General features: G+C 44.6%; 1 protein-coding gene across 4 annotated transcripts in view; it reads left to right on the top strand.

Moving 5' to 3' along the window:
* LOC147665967 (homeobox protein meis3) overlaps positions 1–23840 on the top strand; it is a 131355-nt gene that overhangs the window by 87094 nt on the left and 20421 nt on the right. For all 4 annotated transcript variants that reach the window (XM_086949368.1, XM_086949370.1, XM_086949367.1 and 1 more), the window contains exons 8-10: positions 5899–6044; positions 15527–15603; positions 22495–22553. In XM_086949368.1, the coding sequence (XP_086805494.1) occupies positions 5899–6044; positions 15527–15603; positions 22495–22553 (282 nt within the window). The remainder of the gene's footprint in view (positions 1–5898; positions 6045–15526; positions 15604–22494; positions 22554–23840) is intronic.

Here is a 23840-nt window from a genome sequence, read left to right as displayed (position 1 = left end):
GCAGGGACTACTAAATAATGAGGCAAGAAAAGGAAAATTATGTGGCATAATTTGGCACATTTTGTAATAGTGTTACTTAATTATTTTGTAGCTCTCTGAACACAAGTGTCACCCCATTAGTACCAGTCTGGCACCCAAATACAGCAATAAACAACAGAAAGAAAAACATCAATCTTTGTGAAAGACCTACCTCTGCGCAGCAACACGTGTTACCCTGTTTTTAGTAACATTTGGCCTGTGTAAGGTAGAAATAATCTACAGGTTATGCAGCAGAGGATGGGTTATGTGGAAAATGCTGCAAACCCATAATCATGCAGAAAGGATAGCACCCACAAAATTGCATCATTCCAGTGGCCGTGTGTAAGGCATATAACCTTATTCTGCAATCACAGATTTAACAAAGTATGACAACTTAAGTAATTAACGCCTTAAACGCGTTGGTTTTTCCGCCGCGGTGCGGGCGTTCTATTAGGTGGGCGGAGCTGCGTCGGCCGTTGGCCGACGGCAGCACTAGCGAGGTAGTGCTCCCGTCGGCCAGGGGCCGACGGCAGCACGCAAGGGGTTAAAGACTTTGGTGACCCTTTCTGATTCACATGGTGCTGTCATACACTGGTGACACTGTTGTCTATAGATATTTTATTTGGGGCTCACATGGACCCTCTGCCTCGCTCAGGTACTGGCCAGTCTTCATCCTTGGCGTTACACATTGTTGGGATGACTGCCAGCATTAGAGTTCACTCTCGGGCCAGACTGGATCTGAAGGAGGGGCTTGCAGGTTTATACTGATTTTGTTTTGTACCATATATTTGCAGCATGTGTTGTTGTAGATCACATGCTCTGCTTTCCTACTGTCATTTAGTGGTTTAGCTCAGAATTGTTTTACTCTAAGTTGAAAGGCCTTGGAAGTATACCCTGGGAGTCTCAGAGTGCAGACCCCCTCATCACCTCTGCATAGCTCTGCAGTTTCTGAAGCAACCTTGATGCTGGGAAAAACATACTCTAACAATAGAACATGGAACAGAGCCTGTGTCGGCTGAGGTCATGGGTATGTCTGCACATGAACACTCACATAATCAACCCCCAAAGACTTAAAACCTTGGAAAAATAAGAGGCAATTCCAACCCAACCCTCCAGATGGCAGAAGTATGCACAACATGTGAATTTACAAGCTGCAAACCTATTGCTACAGGTAATTACATTTTGCTTTTTGCCCTGACTGTTATAGCTGAGAAATACATCCGAGCCAGCCATGTGTAAGAATGGCACTGAGCCTTTGAACAGGGATAGTTTCACACTGCCTGGTCTGTTGAGATCCAACAAATGGTCCAACTTTGCTGAAGGTTCTCGTGTACCCCAAAGGTTTCATGGTTCCAACAACCATTGGATGGGTTGCCACATGGCCTGGCTCTGCTGTGTGCCTCTTCCACACCTGCCACTGGTCCAGGGCCATGTGAGGGAAAATCTGTAGGAGCGCTGAACACTGCAGTATGGATCATCTTTAGCACTGTTACTGATCCAAGAGGCAGTGCTTAATTTGAGCTGGTGGTTTCTGGTGCTCAGCACTAGCACATAATCATCAACACCATCCTTTTTCATGAGCACCGGTTAAGAACCATTTCATTTATGGGGAGATTAAGTGGTTTGCCCAGAATCACAGGATGGCAAGCCGACTCCCATACTTAAACCTGGTTCAACAGCTCCGAAGTCTGCAGCTATTGCTCTACATCCTCTCCCCGCTTTCATGGTTAATAGTTGGTTCTGTTTTAGGCGGTGCTAACAGGAGAAATGGGCTGGTGCAAGCTGCCTCCCGATGAGAGCCCCAGCACTTATTACAAATTAACCACTGCCTAGAGGGGATCTATGATTGCAGAAAGAATAAAGAACCTGATCTGATTCTCGCAGTGGAGACATTACCCTAGTGTTCCCTGACTCACAAATTAAATGTATCTCTCAAAGTGAATGTGTAAAACACACTCCTCCTGAAGTCTTTTAAGAATAAGGAATGCAGATGGGCTCTTGGGTGTCCACTCTGTTTTTAGAAAAAAGAGTGTATACATTTTGTGACCAAAACTGTAAGAGAAATACATATTGTCCATAAAGTGTGGACCCACAGGTTCCTCTAAATTGTAAAGTTATCTAAACATTGGTCTGAAATAGTGCTACATCATGGTAGGAAGTGGGCATACTGTTGCCCTTGATACAGCACTAAACAGACAGATCGGAAAGACGGAGGAAGAGAAAGACAGGAAAACCGTCACAGAGGGAGAAAGCAGGAGTATGCAGGTGCGAGGAAAAGTGACAGGGAGTGTCTGGTAGTGGATTAAAGACTACTAGCATTGGTATTCGGCACGCAGATATTTAAGTGCACTAACCGCCTGCTTCTGAGCAGAGCTTCGGGCCTTGGCACTCTTACTTTCACAAATTAAGCACTGCAGATAAACAATGCAACATTCATGACTTACATTTAGTTGTCTTGCATGAATGCACCATCATTTCGTAGTTTTGTGAGAATGACTGCTAGTACATACAAAAAAAACGACACGAATCTGCACACCTCCGGGTACACGGTAATACACTGAGATGTTGCTTGCATTGTGGTGTTGTGCAGTGTTAATCAGGGCTGTTGTGTTCGGGTCACTGGGTAGTTTGAATTTTACTGTTTATGGAATACCAACATCTGAAATCAGATAGTCATTGAGTAAATTGTCAGACTGAATGATACACATTTTTTGTTGTTACCTAGAATTTTCTGGGATAGTATGGTAACTTGTTTGTCAAAGACGGCTTGAAGCACAAGATAAACACACGAGCTGCGTTTATATTTTAAAGTCCTGCCTGTCTCAAATTGAACATGCATGGGAGTGAATGAGACAGCTAGGGGCATGCACGGTGCACCACTGGTGTTTTTGGTGAGGGGGGAATAGACCCAACATTCCAAGAGTAACTGGCTTACAAAGGTGGCTTTACTAAGTGCCCTTATCCCTGATGGCATTTTCAGTCCATAGCCTACTCAGTCTGGCCAAAAGCACCTTTGTGGCATGAGTGTCCAGAATCCTTTTGATGGATCAACCACTAGGGTAAGGTTGTCTACAGTCTTGATTCAGTAGTGCGCACAGGAGGACAGTGCTGCTGCCACCTAGACAGCCTTGCTTTCACGAGGCGCGCAAGCGTGCTCTGGCCCGGAGCTGTCCAGGATGCCAGGCGATTTGAGGAGGAAAGGTAGAAGAAGCCAACTATCTCAGGACAGAAAGGAAATTGTTATTTCAGGGAGTTCACAGGCTAAAACAGGTGGTTTAGAATGAGCAGCCATAGAGACCAGTCCCTTTGTGGACAGTTTTCAAGAGCGAGGGTACGCTTTTTAAAAATCATGTGAACCTCTGATAAAGTGACCGTTTGTGTGTCAAAAGTACAGAAGCTTCCAAAATAGCCAAAATTAAATTCCCTGGTGTTAGGTATGGTGTTTTATGATTTGCTTTTCAAAAAGTTAACTGAGGCTATGGATGGGCCTGGTCTGAAGGGCTGTCGTGGCAACTTCTGCTGGGTGAAAATAAATTGGTGAGATAGGTAAAACAGACGGACACCAGGAATGGGACTTAGTTCCTGGTGCCTTGCACCAAACCCCCCCCCCCCCCCCCCTGAACACCCACAACAATCTGCAAACTGATTGTTACAGGCAAGTAACTTTTTCCTTTTGCACAAAAAAAGTATCTACTTGGCCCACAAAGAGTACATTCCTTGCCCGGAAGAAGTGCTTGGCTGGTTGAGGAAGCCGGTGGAGAGTTATGACCTTGAGTTCTCCTGATATTGAATGATCAGTTGTTGCAACCAAGTTTGAAAAGGAGGCCAGGCTTCTAATGGAGCAACAGCCTTTATAGGATCCCTTGACATTTGCAAGACTCTTCTAAGAAGCACTCTGCCAGCCCCCTCACTCCCTCCATGGAACGCCAGCCCGCGAGGAGCTGATTAAGGCAGCTCCCATTGGTTCTGCTCCCCTCCTCCACCATCCCTTTGTTCCTGCCTGTCTTTGTTCCTGAGCCACCTTTAATTCTTCTTATGGAGATGGGTCTGGCCTAGATGAGGAGCTTGCATAGGGAAAGCAGGGCCGGCGCACGGCGCAGGGGATGCGCCATTACGGTGCATGGCAGGCCCAGAGACGCCACCTCTCTGATGCATAATTTACTTGCCCTCCAGGCAGGCTTTTAAGCCTCTTTCTTGCCGCAGGATATGAAAGCGCGGCAGCTGTTGACAGCGCTCGTCTGATTTATGTTTATTAAGGCAAAGCGTATGCAGGGGGTGAAGGGAGGGCCGAAGTGACAGATAGGTGGGCACCCATGCCAACCTGAACTGGTAAAGGGCATTGAGGGCAGAAGTAGGGTCCAGCAAGAGAAGCTGTTTTGAAGCTGCCAAGGAAGCAAACCTTTTTCCAACCTTTGGTTTTTTGCTCAGTTTGCCATCAGGCAGGGGTTACAGGACCAACAGGATCCACTGAATAATGGAAAAAGTTATTCTGGGGTTGTCAGGTGTTGCGTGATGTATACAGCGTTGGCCGCAGCGGGAGGAAGGCAGCAGTGAGAGAAGAGGGAGAGACTGCAAAAACAGGTGATAAGACTTTGGAGAGTGGGGGAAGGAAGAAAAATTGAGTAAAGAAGAGATCTTGAGAGTGAAAATAATGAATTAAGGTCTCCAACTAGTAGCTCGTGAGCTACTGTCAGATCTCCAACTACCTTTGAGTAGCTCACCAGTGTGCAGCCCAGCTTATTAAATTAGAAAGCTTTTGCTTGGTTGAATTAATATACATGCAAAAAAAATGAAGATTATACAACATTAATAATATTAGTAGCTCTTAATGCGTTTCATTGAACATAAGTAGCTCTTGGTACAGAAAAGGTTGGAGACACATAAAAGGAAATAAGGGGATGACAGAGATAGTAATAGAGATTCTTAACAAGTGCCAAGAATGGGGATACGAGCGAGAGTGAGAAAGACGTGGACAAGGCAAGAGGATGAGGAAAAAGAATTTGTAGGAGAAAGACAGTGAATGAGTTAACGTCAAGCCCAGGGAAGAGAAGACAAAAAGAGAGGATGGGCTAGCAGTTAGATAAACTATAACAGAGGGGCGAAAGAAATAGCAAAGTGAAAAGGAGATGCAAAGCAAGGTACCAAGTACGACAGCCATTAAATAGTGAGATCTGCTGGTGAAAAAGATTGCGAGAGACGAAAAGGGATAGAAATGACAGGAAATAAAGGGGTGAGATAGTGAAACAAATAGGAAAAAGATTGCAAGAGACGAAAAGTGATAGAAATGACAGGAAATAAAGGGGTGAGATAGTGAAACAAATAGGGGAAAGAATGTAAATGTGAGGAAAGATGTTGGTAAAAGGGAGGCACTAAGCAAACTTATGAAAGTTGTAGAAAAGGGCAGAACATGAAAAAGAAACTTGAGCGTAAAGTTGGTTCTGATGAAGGAAAAAAAATGAATAACAAAAGAAAAAAGACCTGGGCAAAAAAAGGAAAAAATATAATAAATTGACAAAATATGGAGAGAACTAGAGAAAAAACTATGAACAGTTTGATTGGAATGAATTAAAATGTAATAGAAGTGAGGAGATGACAAAAAGACATGGGAAAATTCACTATTTTCACCCATATATTGGGTCGAGCTAAGGTGCAGTCAGTTTCATGTCCATCACCAAGTGCCAGAAAAATTCAGTATGGTGGTCGTTCCTTTGCAGTGAGAGCATCTGATGTGCTGTTATTTACTTCTAACATTTCTTTGAGTGATTTGAACTTTTCAAAAGGTGATACAACAGCACTATTTAAAACTGTTGTGCATAAAAATGTAAAAACAATATGCAGGTTTGTTCGTGGCCCCTCACAGGGTTGTCTGCTATTTTGCAGGGGATTGTATGGACAATAGTGTGGCATCGCCCAGCACGGGGGACGACGATGATCTGGACCGCGACAAAAAGCGAAATAAGAAGCGAGGCATCTTCCCCAAAGTGGCCACCAACATCATGAGGGCGTGGCTTTTCCAGCATCTGTCGGTAAGTACCACCAGGACACTCAGTATGCATCATGTTCCAGCTAAAATCATTGTTTTGCATATAGAATCCACTTAAATCTCATGGATAACTTGTTTTTTTTGTTTGTGCTAGACAATATTTCCATACGTGAAGAAACTGAAAGAGAACATTGCCATTGCAAATCACTTTTTTATTCTGCGCTCCATATTTTCTAGCAAGGTTTGCACCTCATGGATGCCTATAAATACACATAAAAATTTGCTCAATTCCAGGCACCCCAGCGTAATAAAACATGAGACCTAAAAGAGCAAAACAAAGGCGGCTTAAGAAACATTTGCTAAACAATTTAGCAAATATAATCTCGAAAAGTTCCAAAATCAAAGCTGAAATTCTACATCAATATGAAAATATCTACCCAAACCCAAACGATAAATGTATTCACATCAGTGTCATAATGAAAGTGCTCTCATTCCAGAATGAAATGACACTCATGATTGTTAATTATTTACCCCTTAATCTGCAAGCAATGCATCACCCTTCGAATGCATTGAATTATAAGGTTACTGCACGAGTCAGTCGTTTGTAAACTTTGTTTACAGTAATAAAGATTAATTTTCTGCATCACTGCACTCTGAGACTATCATACCTGGGGGGAAAAGGATTGTAAAAGCCTGAGATTGAAAACTTTGTGTTTTTCTAGAATTAGATTCTTCCATGTAAACGAAATTCAACCCTCATATTAGCCATTACATTTCCCCGATTTGATCCATGACATCACATGAAATATGATGTTGACCCTACCAGTCAGCATTTGTCTCCAAGCAAACAATAAAGTGCTCCAGTAGCTATGAAATTGACACCTCAAAACCCCAGATGACATCATCAAATGAAGCAACATTCAAGAATGGTTATTGGTGGTGATTACTAGCCATGCAGGAATGAGTAAAGAGAACAATTTTTTTCTGTACACTGGGTGGCCCCTTTAAGAAACATGAGACTTTCTTAGATGGGCTAAAAGAATACCTAACAAATCCATAAAACTTTCCCTTGTTTGAACCAATAATTTTTTCAAATATGACCCAATAAATCTTGTGTCCCCCCTCAGTATTTAATTTGAGCTGGTGCTTTCCGGTGCCTCGCAGGGCATTTAATTGGTTTCCGGTCCCCCGCACTGGCACCTAATTGTAAACACCATACTTAGAACAGTGTACCACATGGTGGCGCTGCTAAACTAATTTAGAGATGAGCAGAACAAAGGTTGTTTAGGAATACTATATACATTAAAATTGCTAATACCTGCCTCCCCAGCCATTCCTTTTGCTTTGGAGACCTGGAATAATCTGAACTGAATTTACATGCGAGAGAGATGGTTAGTATTTGTTATGGCAGCGATGACAAGGGCAATGTGTGGTGCAAGCTGCAGTGGCCTCCTGGTCAGAGCACTTAATATTTTACAAATTACGCACTGTGCCCATCAACCATGAAAATGATCTCCACCAGGCCAAAATCCTATTGCATGCTGCTTCTTGTAGGCCAAGACGTATAATTAGCTATGCAAGATATCAGTGCATTCAGTAAGTTGTTGTCTTGTTCATTTTAATTGAGCCAATTAAACCAACACACATGACTACAATGCTATGTAGATATGTAAAAACAAAGCCCCTGAATTGCAAAGAGGTGTTCTGGTGACATGGATCCATCCTGTCACCATACAAAGCATGTCCTCTACTGTGAACATGTTATTAATCAGAATGGAGACACAACATTGGTTCTCCTAATGTGGCCAATACGAAACTCCCAGAATTCACCAGGGGATCTCCTTATCTGGAGCATGCTGCAGTATATATAAAGGTCGGGAAGTACTGCTGAGCTGGAAGCTGTTCAATGTAATTTCTCTATGCTAGGTACAGGACTCCCTCTGCATTTGTGCTTTCCTTCATGTTACTTCATTAATCATGTTAACCTACAAAAGTCACGACTGAAAAACGGATGCAGAATTACCTCGATGCAGGTGCGCCATTCCCGCATCCAACCTCAGGTCTCTGGCACCAGGAGAAAAAGGCATCGGGGACATGGTGCTCTGCTAAATTTAGAGTACATCACACCAAGCGGATTAACTGTTTACCCTCATACTACGCACTGTACTTCAAAGTTTACAGCAGCAGGCTGTATATCCTCTGCCCAAGTGTAGCGACAACTTCCATGAAATACCTTTCGGCGTATATTTGATAAGTGGTCATGTGTCATGTTTGAGACCCTGAGCAAGTCATGGCTTTTAGTCAGCAGTATATTGCATGCTCAGATTTTTCAGCCCTTACTTTGAATATTAAATATCAAATTGCATGGCCCTGAGGGAACAAGTTCATGGGTAAGAAAGCATTACTGATGAAGGTAACCACAAGGAAATGATGGACGGAGCACTGAAACTTTTCAGACACTCACCCCCAGTCACAGATCTGGGTTGAATCCATCATCATTCTTTAGCTCACTTTGCCACCCCAGTTCAGACATAGCTATATACAAATCAGCCTTGACCCCGTGCCTCATGGGACCAGTCCAGCCAGAACTGCTAATCCAAGTCTTCCCTGGACTGGAAACAAGCATCCTGGGACCGGTTTCAGGGTAACACCCCTCATCAGCCAGGCTAGCTAGAATCCAGTGGCTACATGAGTTAGGGACCCACGTCTGGGCATACGCTGCTAATTTAGGGCGCACAAAGCAACCCCACGGAAATGATGGACGCAGCGCTGAAATTACTGGTGAAGATGTCCCACATGACGTGGAGCCACTTGTCAGCTATATCTGTATGTGTGATGTGTAAGGGATTCTCAACCAGTATCTGCCTGTGCTGCACCTGTTGTAGCCTGTGTCGCCTGGTCTTTTCACGGTGGCATGTCATCATGATCTTTTTGGCATTCTGGGAGTAATATACGTTGTTCACGTTAGTTGAACTAAAACACTTAAAACATTGATTTGAGAAAGAAAATCCCACAACCAGAACATTGCAGTCTTGATGACATGGAGATATCCAGTGCGCCATTTGGCCTGTGCACGATGGACGTATGCACTTATGCCATGTTTTTGGTTAGTTTTCTGTGCTTTATGGACACTTGTGTTGCCAATGTGCCCTTTTGGGGTGTGTGAATATAGTCCAGACAAAGCCAAGTTGTGTGAGTACCTCTTTTAGTCCTCATATTTTATTTTGCATTCTGGGATTTGTCATCTGTTTTATCCGTTATGAAATCAGGACAAAATTAGGACAACATGCCCCAAAATACCAAGAAAAACCTGGACTGGATGTGCAACTCACTCATGGAGCTAGACATTTAGGAATCCTGAAGAAGCATGCATTGCTGCTGCCTGGGCTTGTTCTAGACTCTTAAGAAGAATGCACTATGGACTGCGTTAACCAGTGCGGTGCTCTGTAGGTAGCATTAAGGCAGTGGTCTTCAAACTTTTTTATACTTTGCCCCCCAGTAAAAGGGGGGGGGGCATCATATAGCCCCCCTCAGAATTTTGCACTATTATTCTATTACAATTGGCAATGTTTCAATGTGTTTAGAGTTGGGTTGGGCGGAATTTGCGTAATTGCGCTACGCAAAGCTTGGCGGAACAGCAAAAAATCTCCGCGAGCACTTAGAAATTCTGCGAACACGCGGAATTGCTTGTTCCACCAGTTCGAAATGCTTTTTTCCTGTTTGCGAACACTGTTTGCGTGCTTGGGGGAAATATCTCGCAAACACGCATTTTGAAAGTGCGAACAAGCCAAAAATTCCGCAAAGCCGCAGATCGCGGAATTTTTGGCATTCCCGCGTTCTCCGCGGAATGCAAAATTACCCAAATTCCGCGAGCGGAACGGAATTTACCACCCAGGCCTAGTTTAGAATTTTTTAAACATTTAAGTTAAGTTCTGTTGCTATTTTAAAAATACAATCAAATAAATGCTTGCCAAACATGCTATTCTGGTCAGGCAGGTCTTACTAATGTGTAAAAGTATTCGTTGTGATTATAAAAATTTGGGGTGGGGGTTTTGGAGCATATTTGGATTACCTTCCCTTTTGACACATACTCCCAGGTGGGATCTAAATGACAAAAGATGGTACTTACTGCTGCTCTTTTTATCTGCTTAAAACAAAGCACTGTTATCAGCATAGTGGTGCTTTTGGCAAATGACCCCCCCCCCCTTTCCTGGATCACTTGAGACCCCCCACCCCCCTCACCCTGTGTTTAAAGACCCCTGCTTTTAAGGTGTGAGATTCATTCTGTCACTCTTCCATCCATGTGGACAGTATATATACAAATATGTTGGATGGCACCATGCTATATAAATACAAAATAATACAAAGCCTGGAGTGGCTGAAGGTGTCACACATGATGTGAGGCGACTTGCCAGATCTGCAGGGCCGGGGTTGACGTGGGGGCGTTGTTGGTTTGAGAGGGGATGTGATGGTTGGCAATGCTTTTTTTGTCTAAATGTAACACTCTCCACTCATCGTCTCCCATCAACTTCCCAATTAAAAATTTCCAAATGAATTCTGAGAAAGGCACAGAGAGGGTGTGGAAAGGCAGCCTGCCACCGCACAAAATCACAGAGAGCCTGGGGCGATGCTGAGCTGCCACTGAGCTCCGGCGCAATTAGAGAGCTGCCTTCCCTGGTTAGTTAAACAAAGCCAAGTTAATGAAGGCTGACCAATTAGTTACTAATTGAAGAAGCTATAAACCTATTAGAGGCTGGTAAGGGTAATCAATTCTAGCCAATTACCCTGAACCCCTTCGCTGGCGCTGCTGGATAACTAGGCGGTCGAAGGCGCTGCGCCGGCCGCTCCCCCGGCTCTGCCCAGAAATGGCGTCTGTGCCCTGTACCAGCAAGAAACCGCAGAATGAGCACACAGGGGGCTATTTTGGGGAACAGAAGCTGTACAGGAATTTCACAGCTCGTTTCTTTTGATTGTGCTGGTTCCTGGACAAGATGTTCATATGTAGCAATGCGTGTGTCGGGACTGGATACAGAATCTGTCAAAGAAGGGTGGGTAGCTGCCAAAGGCTTCCATGTGATGTGTGACAAATAAAGCGAGCCCTGAATGCAGCCTGCACCATGCTGCATTTTGGGACTTGTAGTGTTGTTATTTTATTTAAAAGCGTAGGCCTAATAGTAACAAGGTGCAAAGGGTACATTGTATTATAGGACATGCCACGTGAGCTGTGTTGATTTCAAGATTTCATGTATCACTTATAAAGCAATCCACACTGCCCTACCTCATTATCTGAGAAACAAACTTAAATTCACTCGCTGACAATGAAAAGCGCGAGGCAGAGAGCGTCTAATTCTAGAATTCCTGAAACCAATGTTAATTGCAGATTCTCCTAGCCAGTTGTGAAGGAGAGTTTGGGTTTAATTAAAGACACAAGTGATAAATATTATTGCATTCGCCTGCGTGTCGTGTAATAAAATCAGATTTTCAAAGCAATCATTTTAATGCTTAGCTCCAGATTGTATATGTCATGTGTGGAATTCTCTCACACATGACACAAGGCTGAATCCTAACATTCTTGCATTCAGGAAATACTTAAAAACCTCACCTAATCAGGCTTTATTTTTAAAAAGACTCAAGCGCAAATTCTTCCCAGGGTCTTGCGTTTCCCATCATGGATAGGGCAGCTGACTAAAAACCAAGACTGGACAGAACAAAACTCCCCATCCCGGGCTTTTAACCTACAAATCATTGCTATTCAGTTCGCTAGTCTAGTTAATTCAAGGAAAGCAAATCAAGACTACAATAACCAGAATGCATTAGGTTGAATGTGAAAAGCGCCCAATTTGGATACAGTTTTCTTAATAACATGGAGTTAGGTGGACTTCTTATCTGACAATAGCACAGTTCTCCCAGAGGATGTGGTGCACCGGCTAGAACTGCTGACTCGCGATCTGGGCATCCGAGTTCAAGTCTTGGCGTCAGCTCAACATTCTGCGATTCAGGACAAATCACATAATCTCCCTTGACCACGGACAGCGCTTGAATGCCCTCATGGATGATAAGCTGCGCTATATAAATTAACAAATGTATTTAATTTATAAAATCAGGAGTGCAAGTTCTAGATTGCAGAAAATAAATGTGGACTGAATAAGCTGCTCACGCATGAGCCTGAAAAACTTGGGAGTCCTGTGCAGGGTCCATAAAATATTTACTCCACGGAGCTAGCTCATGTTATGGATGCAAAGGCCTTGCAATACCTAACTTATTTTTCTCACTAGAGGTATCTGCAGAGAATATATATATTGCTAGAAATGTAGTCCAGTGAGTCAGGACTTGAGTCCCAGTCTGAACTGCTCAGACACCCTGTGATCTTTTGCTGGCTTGTTTTCTCTGAGCCTCAGTTATTCAGTTCCCTAGCAGGAGCATTCAGGAGCCGGTCCATACCTGAATGCTCCTGAACATTAAAATACAGTAGCAAACTATGCTTTCTGCCTCCATCGTCGACTGCATGTAATGGGTGTGTGCACGGCCACCAGAGACTGTATGATTCCTGCTCCAATGAACAGTACTCAGGAAAACAAATACGTCCTGTGGGAAGTGTGGACGTCAACACCAACAGTGCACTGGAAGCCATTTTGAATGGAAGAAACTGACATGATTGGTGAAATGGGCTTCAAATTGCAAATCTCCTTTCTTCAGATCATCTTTCCAAGTCTGCTAGTCCTCCTGTGGTCCTGGCTTTTTATCCCACTACACTCCGTTTTCAGAGAAGTGTAATTTCATTTTTTTTCTCAATTGTGGGACTACAATTCTCAATATGTAATATGCTTTTGCCAAATATCAAGAGTAAACACATCACATTACACAATCCTCTCTCAAAAGCTGCCAAATTAGGTGCAATTATAATTTTGTGAATTGGCAGTATGCTGGCGCTACATACAAAACTAACCTTTCCATGAAGCAGCCTTTGAACTTTTCACGAAGTATGGTGTGACTTACCATCTTTAGTCCTTTTTCCAGGCACACAGTGTTCAGCAGAAGTCTAAATTTCCTGCCAGAGCCCCAGGGGTTACCCCTGGCAGCTGCCCAGGCCTAGTGTCCTCAGCAGTCTATTCCCAAAGCCTAGTGTTGGAAGCAGTCCCAGCTGCTGGCCTGCTCATCTGTCACTGGGCTGTCAAGCAAGGGGCGGAATCCATTTTGAAGAGGCCTCAACTGGCAGGCCCTAGCCTCATCCATCACTGCGACTGACAGTCAAGAGACCAGGAGGCCAAAAAGGCCCTGCCCCCCCTTATCAGCAGGACAGTTCCACAATCTGGGGTCTTTAGCACAGAGGACCCCTTCACGTTTGGTGCCATCTGTTACAAATCTGAAGTAACAAAAAAGAGAGCACATTTCTTTCCCAAAATGCGATTTCTCAAAAAACAGGAAAGGAAGGAGAAGGGAACAGAACCAGATGGATTCCAAACTAATGGAGAACATTTTTGTCCAATCTTGAGTTCATTTTCTGGCGCCTGGTGCCCAGTTTGGTACGGTTCAAAACTCTGTTTGAACTTCTGTCCCCCCCAATATGCTGCTTTACAGTAGTGTGTCTGGCTTTGCTTTGAACGCTTTCCTTCTTGTAGGACACCCTGAAATATTTCTGTCTGGTTTCTTGTTGTAGATGCCCTGGCACCCTTTCCTGCATTTGTGGGTAAACAAGGTCTCCAGATATTTGCTGATCAGTGGATCCACCATGATTCCCATATGGGGCTTTTCTTGTACAAAACACTACACTGTAACTTCAGTCCAATTGATTAAATTACATTAGACCAAAACTACATCTCCCAAAATGTGGTATGTTGTCAATAATAGCCTAAGATTAGAAAAATGCCATGGGCACGTGTGACATGCTGTCCTCTGATGGTACCACCTGATTGCAATGCATGAAGCAGTGTGCTGAATTTCCTTCTGTTAAAATGGGAGATTGCCAGACCGGCTAGTGGTTCTGTTCCTGGACCAGAATTTGAAATAAGTAAGGCTTTTTGAAGTGTACCTGCCTATTGCGCAGCACTGCTGCCTTTCACACCCATCGACCAGTCTCACAATGTCTCAATTTCCTTACAGGCCCACGTCGAGACCACTTATTTTCTGATGTGTGATTTTTCAATAAAGGTTTCTCTTATGCAGCATGCCCCGCCTACACCACCTATTGGTGAGATGACCATTCTACAAGGCACTAATAGCCCAGCCTTTAACTTTTTTATATATTTTTAGGAAAAGGGACTCACTTTCGCAGACCGCACTTAGAAATAAAACAGTTTGTGCCTGTGAATCGACCTGGCAAATGTAGACCTTACGTGACTGTGATTCGCCAAGGCCAGCTTAGACCATGACATAAAGGGTGGAAGACTGGCAATGAGCCATTTCAGCAAGTTGTGCAGCACAGGACGTTCATGGTGCAAAAAAAGCCACTATTAAACCTTGTACTGCCACAGCCGTGCTTCCCAGTGCCACATGCAATGATTTGGTATTGGACATTCAGTGGTCAGCCCAGTTGCGGGCCGCCCAATGACTAAAAATATGTTGGTCATGCTATGATGGAGGTACCCGAAGAGGCACCTCTGGAAAATTGAGCACCTACAGAAAATGGAGACCGGAAGTTCAGGCACTGCCACCCCTAATACTACTGACCTGTCCTTTCTTCAGTCTGGCATCTATCACTGAGGAAATGTTGTACAGTGAAGACCACATTGTTTGCATCAGTGGTCAAGAGCTACAAAAAAGCAAGCAGTGGGTAACTAGTGCAAAGATGTGTGACATTAATGGCCCCATTCAGTCCCTCAGAGGTCCAAAGTGGCCTGAGACACTTCCCCCGTTTTGAGGGCCTTGGCAAATATTCCAGCTTTATCAAAGCCAAACAAATTTTAAAGTATCTAAATTTGAGGGCCCCCTTTTACCTAAGGTCCTAGCCAAACACTCAACCTACCCCAGCAATTAGGTGCCCCTGGTTGCATAGGTTGATCACATGCAGTATTGGTGATGGAGCATCCTCGGAATCACTGGGGCTAACATTTGATGCACGTGTCCTCGTAGAGTGGTGAGGCACATAGTAAAAACAGTCATTGGGTGAACTGACAGATGCATCGATCGAACAATGGAGAGGTAGTGAAGTTGCAAGAACAACTGGCAGCAGCTAACAGCATGAAGTGATAGGTTTAATAATAATAATCTTTATTCAGCATTTAAAAAAACAACCATAAAAGTGAACAGTTGAAAAAAGAAAGCAGCATCAAATTCATTGTGTAACCACATATCAATCAAATGTGCAAAATCACAAATTGTCCAGATTCTCATTGAACCAACCATACTTCTTGGCCATTGCAAGATACTTAAAAACATTTCCAGTCCTGTATCTTGTGACGCATGATCCTATATCTCTTAGGCTACTTGTCCAGTTTACTCTGTTTCCTGTCCATCAAGTTCCTTTAACTTTATGGCCGTGTTGACTAAGTTCTCCTTTTACCTCATGCCTTGTGTGTTTTATTTCAGCATCCCTACCCTTCTGAAGAGCAGAAGAAACAGCTTGCACAGGACACAGGGCTCACGATTCTACAGGTCAACAACTGGTAAGGAGATAATACCCTACCTTTATTCCACCTCTTCTTAACCTTCTGCTTTCACATCCCTCGTAGAAAGTGGGTGACTCCTAGGGCCATAAAGGAGACCCAGAAAGGGGATGATCCCTGGATGATTCTGGAGACCACAAGGGAGATTCAGAATGACTGTGATCCCCAAGCCACAAAGGAGATTTAGAAAGGAGGTTAATCCTAAGGCCACAAGAAAGTCTCAGGAAGGGGGTAATTTCTGAGGCAATAAGGGAGGTCTAGAACGGGGGTTATTCCAGAGACTCCAGGGAGATCTATAAAGGGTTTTTTTTTAGCAGAGATTTATATAGCGCAAACTTGACCCGAATCGGGTATCAGAGCACTTTACATAGCACCAGTTGCGTTACATGAGGACACATTCCTTTTTGTTAGGCACAGGGAGATTAAGTGATTTAACCAAAATTGCAGGATGTTCAGTGTCATTGCCGAGCCTCGAACCCAGTTCCCCAGATTCGAGGTTGACCACCCTAGCCGTGTGTTATTCCGTAGGCCACAAGGAAGCACCAAAAGAGCAGTGATTCTGAAGCCACAAGGGAGATCTAGAAAGGAAAAGATCCACGTGGCCTCCAGGGAGAACCAGAAAGGGAGTCATTCCTGAGTACAGGAGGAAGAGTCAGATGATCATTGATGACAGAAGGAAGATCCAGAAAGGGAAAGACTCCTTGTGGCACATTCTTAAACCAAAAAGGGAGGCTTGTGCCATGGCAGATTATGCAGAAAGTTGAGGAATTCGGACCTCAGAATACTGGCGATGGAGAGTGGCTGACTCTTCACAGCAAGTGATGATTCTGCTCGGTAGGTCTGGCAAAGGATCTGCCAATCAAATAAGAAAAAATGGTGTCAGGCTAGAGCACTCTGCATGTATTAAATGTATTTATTTGTGCAAATACTATGAGCCATATAGTTTAACATGTTCTAATGATTACATACAATAAATTGACACACAGCTTCCTATGTTAGCATGGTCTTGTATATTTAAGCAGAGACATCAAGGGTGCCCATGAGGTATAGGTCTTCGATGTCATTTTAAGGTTTTCTTTTTACATTGATGAATTGGCTGAAGGTCAAGCGATCGGTAAATTGCATCAGACTGTAATTTCATTATAGAAGCACATAAATGTTATTTTTTGTACTACGCGATCTGTGTTTTTAAGTTTTTTTATTTGATCAGATTGTTCACACAGATGACATCCTTACCATGAATTATATGTTATGTCAATAGTACTTAATATGTTAAATACATATATATACAGATACACACAATATTAGGACGGATAGTAGGTGAGATTCAACAAAAGTGTACATTCTGGCGATCCTTGACAGATTCCGGTTTTGCAAGAGAGCATTTTTTTTACCAGGCAGGTGGAAACTGTTCACATCCATGGTGTGGCAGATCCCTCTAAAGATGAGGCCCCACATAAGGAAGGTTGCTCGGCTCCTTGTCGCTGTACTTAGCTGAGAGCCCCAGGGAATTTGTAGCCGATCTTGAGAGCCTAGGATGTAAGTTTGTCACTCGAAGATGTCCACTCCTTCTAGAGGTGTATGTGTGTGTGTGAGGAAATGGTAGACAGGAGAAGGTGCTACTTACCCCTGTCAGAGGGCCTGATGAGAGGGCCGACTTTAGAGCTAGAGGCACCTGGAGCAACAATCTTTTTAGCACCTCCCAAAGACCACCTCCTTCACAGAGTCCCTCACTACCACCTTCCAGCAGTGCCACTGACCTCTCCACAGCCCCTCTCTCACATGCTACTTCCTTTGGTTTTATAGCGCTGCTCATACCAATCCTAGGGTGTCAGAGCACTTTAAATCACGCTCACTGTTTACAGAGGCAAAGAACCCTACATGCGTAAATCTGTCTATACGAAATATTACACAAAACGGTGAGGGTTACCCTTCTGTGATCTGCATAGACACGTTACTGCAGCTGGCATAATAACCCTCTGCACTACTTTATGATAAGTCAGAACTGCCACTAGACAAAACTTCTATATTTCTGTTGAAGAAACACTAATCACCTGCGTCATCTTGATATTTGTTATTGATGCCTGAAAACTGCTGGGCAACCAAGGAACCAGCAGGTGCCTTAAAACCTAAAGTTATTTTTGAGCACAGCGCCTCTCCCGAGGTCAGCCCCAGGTGCGGCTGCACCGGCCGCACCGTCCTAAAGCCGGCCCTGCCTGATGAGGGCTACTGAAGCCACGTGCTCGTCCTGGTAGTGGGCACGTGGCAGCACCACCACCGCAGGCACACAGGCACGTGCCGATCACCTGGCCTTATTCTTTCTTCCAGGAAAGGTTAATAAAAGTTTTATTGCCGCACTCAAGAAAGCCATGGCCGCCCCACACGGGCGAGCATTAGCAGTAAGGAGAGGAGGCTCGTAAAGTTCTCTCTCCCGGGCACGTGCCCCCACAGCTCTTTGGCCTTAGCCTTTGATAGGTCGGCACCCAAGCTGCCACGGAAGTCCGGGCCTTCCTGTTGTTCCACTCGCCCGCTCTCTTTGACCTTTTTCACGGTCCACGGAAAACATATGGGCCAGCCAGGCCCGTCGGTACCCAAGGGCGGCCGCCTGGGCTTTAATGGACGGCTGCGGAAATCCCATTTACATTCAGTGTTTATTATCGTTTTACAGGAATGTAATGAAATACATGCGGCACGGGTATGGGTGGGAGGTAGAGGGGGCCCATTACAGCCCTTTGTTCTTTGTATGAATGATCTCTTATTTGCAGTTCTTCCGCCTTTCAGCACAAAGATGGCCTGAGGCACGCTTTACCCATGGATGGACACAAAACTAAAGGTTGTACCTGACCAGGTCTGAGGAGGAGCTGGTCTGGCCACCCTCCCTCTCTAGACCCGCCATTGGAGGCCTGGTAGGTGATGTTGGATTCATGTTCCTTATTCCATCTCGATGCTGCCTCTGTGACACTCAACAGGTCTGAGAAAGACTTTCTGAGCAGTAAAAGACTCTTGTTACAGCTGACTTGGGTGCCCAGATATAGACAGGGTCGGTGTGTACACACAGAATCGGAACTTGCCCCTAAAAAGGAGGTCAACTTGAGAAAGACGTATGTGCAAAACTAAGATCCTCAACAGATGTATGTGCACAGCCACACACACATGTGTTCACATGTAAGGGCTGTTTGAGGTGGGACTTTTACTCCCACCTGAGGCAGAGGAGAACTCGAGCAAGCCTTGTGCACAGACCGAGGAGTTGCACCTGAATAGGAATTGTGTGGATCCCTGAACATGGCGTTGATGTGCACACCGCCACAGGAGGAGAAACAAAAGGGGCGTTGCATGCAACCTTGGATATGGGCCTTGTGGTTGCAACCTTGAAAGCAAGAGAACAGAGTTGGAGTGCAACCCAGAGTGAACGGGCACTTGACGTATATTATTCGGAGTATTCTGGGAAATTTGGTTTGCCCTCCAGGAGCACCCCTTTTTTTCTGCGTTGGTGGTTAATAACTTTTTATTCCAGAAGACTAGTGTCTCATAACTTCAACACAATACCTCGTCAACATGAAGCAACTTAAACAACAGCCGTGGCCTGTGCTTTGGTTGGAAGTTTTGGAAACAACCGAGCAGCGTGGCCATCCTTCTAGTTGACCTGCTGGCACTGGACCAGGGGCGCCACATGTTTACTCGGTGACCCAGAGATCCTCTTGAGAGGCCGCCTGAAAGCCTTTCCCATTCGGCATCTTGTGGTGTCCCTCTCCCTGTCTGGCCACCCCCCGGCTGCCTGTGCCGGAGGTCGCCTCCTACCTCCCCCCGGCCTGCCTCCTTCACACTGACCCTACTGCAAGCAGAGGAAGCAAGGCCAGCCAGGGAGAGGTCAGAGAGTGCCCGCTTGCACCCGCCTGTAAATCATGTGCCATTGTGCGGTGTCTGCCACTGTGCCTGGGGGCTTCTCTTTCAGACTTTGGCTCAGGATCAGAGTGTGGGACCCTCCGACGACCTGTGACCCAGCCCACCCCAGGAACAGCATCAGGCTATTCAGCCACAGCCAAGGGAAACAAAGCTCATCTCTGTGGGTTGGATCCAAGAAAAAAGTAAGGGCAAAGCTATCTGCCTCCATTTATAGTGCGTCTGGAAGGTGGCGGAGTGATTACTATATGTAACGATGTAAAAGCACACATCCTGCCTTGGGGCTGATTTGGGGCGCTGTTGATGGGAGGAGTGTGATGTGGGGGTTTGCAGACGAGATTGGTGCAGAAGATTAATCAATTAATGAGAGGCATGTAGCATAATACGTAGATCCTCATTTTTCTGCAGAAGGTATGGAAGTCTTCGAGAAGAAGGGACATAAGGAAGGGTGAAGCCTTGTGACATAAATGATCTGCTCCTCCTGTCCCAAGTCTTTGGTTCCTTCTTGGGATATTAATTCATTAATTAATTTATTTTTGAGTTTTATATAGCGCTAGCTGGACCCGAGGGTATCAGAGCGCGGAGACTGTTATGAGACACTGGCCTTAGGTGTCTGGTCGGCTGGTAGAATCGCAGTCCCTTGAAGTAGCATCATTTTGGACGACAAGGAGGATGTGGTGCAAAAAGCATAGGCACTTCCATTACACTTGCTGCCGGATCGTGTGCCATGCAGTGACTTTTGGGAGGGGAGACGTGGTTTGATCGTTCCAGGCCAAGATCAATACACGGACCAAGAGGTTTGATCCCTAAATACAATAGTAGGCCTAAGAAAATACCATTAAGAGAAGCCCAGGAGTTATTCATTGCAGTTATTCATTGCAAAACAGGAAGTGTTGCATCACAGATACTGTAGAACGGGGTTTAGAGTTGAGTGTCAGACCCATGACCAAGGGGAAACCACACTGCAGTTATATGGCTTCTCAAAAGAAAATAAGGAGCCAATGAAAGCAAATATGTGGCCTGAATATCGTTTTCTGTCATCCGAATGGGCTTGTACTTGTATCCCTAAAGTAATTTAAATCTCTGGACCACATAGAGGGTAAGCTCTAAGTGACCACAACAGTATAACCCTTTAGAGCCCAAGACATACTGTACCGCTCTGGTTGCAAGTTCCTCATAGACACTGATACTAATGGTGTGGCTGCTGTGTCCACCGTTACATCGCAGCCGCACAAATTAAAGAGATTGGAGAATGAAAATGCCCAGTCTGATGAATGATGATATGTGTTGATCAGATGTGTCGATATCTTTGAAGCTTATCTCCAACAAGGCTCTTGCCTTGCCCAGCTCCTGTCCTGAAAAGAGCACCTAATGTGCTGGCAGAGGTGTTCTGCGGTGTGAATCTTTCTGGATTGACATGCTGTGCATTATTCCGCCACCTTATGGTTGGGTCAGGTTAAAATAATCTAGCCTATGATTCCAGAAATTCTTCAAGCTTCAAAACTACTCCTACTATGAAGTAACTATTGTGCTTCCCGCTGTGCACCACACAATTCAAAGGCAGCCGAACACAATGGTGTGTTATTTCATGACAGCAATGTCAATGTCTCAACAAAAACTGTTCCTGGTTGTAACAGGGACACTCAAGGAAATAGGCAGTGCCAGTTATAAAAGGATGAGTGCCAGTGCCCAAACCTCTGCTCTGTGCCGGGCGCGCCCAATTTTAAGGCTGCATAGTGTTGATTTCATGCCTCACATCCCCTTATTACACCACTAGACACTGCCTGCGCCTTTATCTCACTCCTGCAGGTTCTTGCTTTCTTCCTCTGTCACACCTTTTCCGTCTTTCTCTTCTTTCTTCCTTTCCCGTTTGTGGGTTTTTCTCTCTCTTGCTCGATGTCAATGACTGATGAGGAATAATAAGTGTTGGTTCCCCAAAAAACAGTGCCAATTCCCCCCTCGGCAACCACCAGTTTAAGTGGTGCACTGGAAATAGGCAAATGCACAAGATCACAGGAAGTGTCTTTTGGAGCTAGGATTGCGAAATTCAAAGCACAGCTTTAACCATGTGGCTAAATACTCTGGCACTACAGCACCAGGGCCTTACAGTGTACTCCTCTGTGGCAGACCCGGATTTTTGGATTGCGGCCTCCCTTCTTAGCCAACAGTGTTAAGAAGTTTCCACTTCATCCCTATCCTTAAATTGCCCATGCACCAATTCACTTCTAAACGAGACTAGGAAACCGTGCGTTTTTTGGCTACAAAGCAAAACCTTTTGATGTTGTTGATTGATTTTTTATTTTTTTGCGAAGAACCAAAGGTCCAGACAGGGACTTTTACGTGTTAGAAGTGATATTCATGGATAGCACGCTTCCAGCTTGGAGAGCTGTGCGCTTAGGTTTGGCCTAGCGGCAAGCTTCCCTCTGCACGAATGCACTGTATGCAACAATGAGAAAATGAAGCACTCACTCCAAGCCGCCATGATCAATCGGCTCAGCTTTCAGAGGGCAGACCATGAGGTGGCTATTACAACTAACAAACGCCCTATTTCTTTGAGAGAGTGCCAGGACAACCTGGCACACCCAGATTGTGAACTCATGACACCACTTGCTTGACATGGACTTCCTGAGATGTTACTTAACACTAACTTTAAGCTCCAGGAGTGTAAACTGTATCCTGACATTGCATTTCGGCCCCATTCACACAGCTCAAGGCTAATATTAAGAGCAGGGGACCTGGCTAGCGGCGTTCGCTGTAGAACAGGGGTCTCCAGTGTAAACCCACAGGGACCAGATCCCTGATTTCAGAATAATAACTGATGATGTAAATCGAATTCATTCAGGTGTACATATATGATAATCTGGCTTCAATCCATTCTCTTGTACCCTATGCTGGATATTCTAGCATAGGCTTAAGCATTGTTATGGGAGTGTGCGCTAACTGAGTTTCCACCTCCTACGTGAACCCCTCGTGAATCTCTGTTTGTTGCAGGTTCATCAACGCCAGGCGGCGGATCGTGCAGCCAATGATCGACCAGTCGAATCGCACAGGTAAAATTGACTGATTTTTCTGTACTTATTTTTTTCCTTCCCGTTTACTATTTATGTGCACGCTTGATATTCCTCTCTCTGGTGAACTGTAGGTGTTATTTTGTTTACAATATTTTTATTTGGAAGCATGCACATGTAGCTTCTTAGTGTTGAAATAAAAAAAAACAATACTGCTTGACCCAACATAAAACTTGAAACTAACACTAATATGCAATTATTACATATTTAATAACGCATGTTTCCAGCTTTTTTTTGTTAAATATGGTGCAGAATGGGGGAGGGGGAAGTACCGAAACTGGGACAGTCCTGCCTGTTCCACAGAGAGATGGGCCTGCCTGAGGCAGGTCAGATGTCCACAAGCACTTTGTAAAGATGCTCATGAGCACATAAGTCCACAAGGCAAAACCATGCTGTGATCTGTACTGAAAGCATGACTCTCCAAATCTGGATTCCCTCTCGCTTTTCTAAAAATGAGGTTCCAAATACTAAACAGAATTTTTTAAAAACACAAATTCTGTGCCTCCTACAAGCACCTCAGATTCAGCCACCCTGATCAGGCGAAATGCACACACTGCCTAGGGCTGTTTCCTCCAGGGGAGAAACTGTGCTTCCAGCAGCCTGATGCCTTTATGCAGGAAGGCACACAAGGGTGTGAAGATGACCTCGGCGGAGGATATTTTTAGCACCGGCAATGCGGGCTGGTTAAAAGACGCATACCTTTTATTCTAGAAATACATCACAGATGACAATAAAGCAAGGGGTGGTAAAATGAACAAAAAATCTAGGTCCTAAAGACGGCTGAGTAAAGATGCAAGACTATTTTCCCTGTGTTGAAGGTAGTTCTAATGAATTTATGCACCATGTAGTCTTTTTTCACAAAATAATGTTGTTTTTTAGACTAATGCTAACTTTGTTCACATCATATTTAGATATTGATCTGACTATTGTTTTAGAATGTATTATATTAAAGCTTTCTCCCAGCAGACTGCTCTTCTGAAGCCCCAGGCCGGTTGATGTTCTAGTAGGATGAGGCCATGTTCTAGCGACATCTTGTTCTAGGGACAGTAGAAATGAACGTTCAGTAGGGGGGGCCAAGGGTACCTTCTACTATTGAATTGACCATGGATTCAAGCTGGACCTGCCCTTATTCTGTCTGGTTTCAGGACTAAGGAAGGCAGCGGAGGGAAAATAAAATGAAACTAGCTCTAGGATCCCTGCTAACTTTACCTAGTTTTCACACTTGACCCCTCTAACCCACCCGCCCCATCTGCTCCCTAGCTGTGCAGA

The sequence above is a fragment of the Lissotriton vulgaris genome, unplaced genomic scaffold, assembly GCF_964263255.1.
Source record: "Lissotriton vulgaris unplaced genomic scaffold, aLisVul1.2 SCAFFOLD_236, whole genome shotgun sequence".
NCBI classification, from domain to species: Eukaryota; Metazoa; Chordata; class Amphibia; order Caudata; family Salamandridae; genus Lissotriton; species Lissotriton vulgaris.
This window is presented reverse-complemented; position numbering and strand designations above follow the sequence as displayed.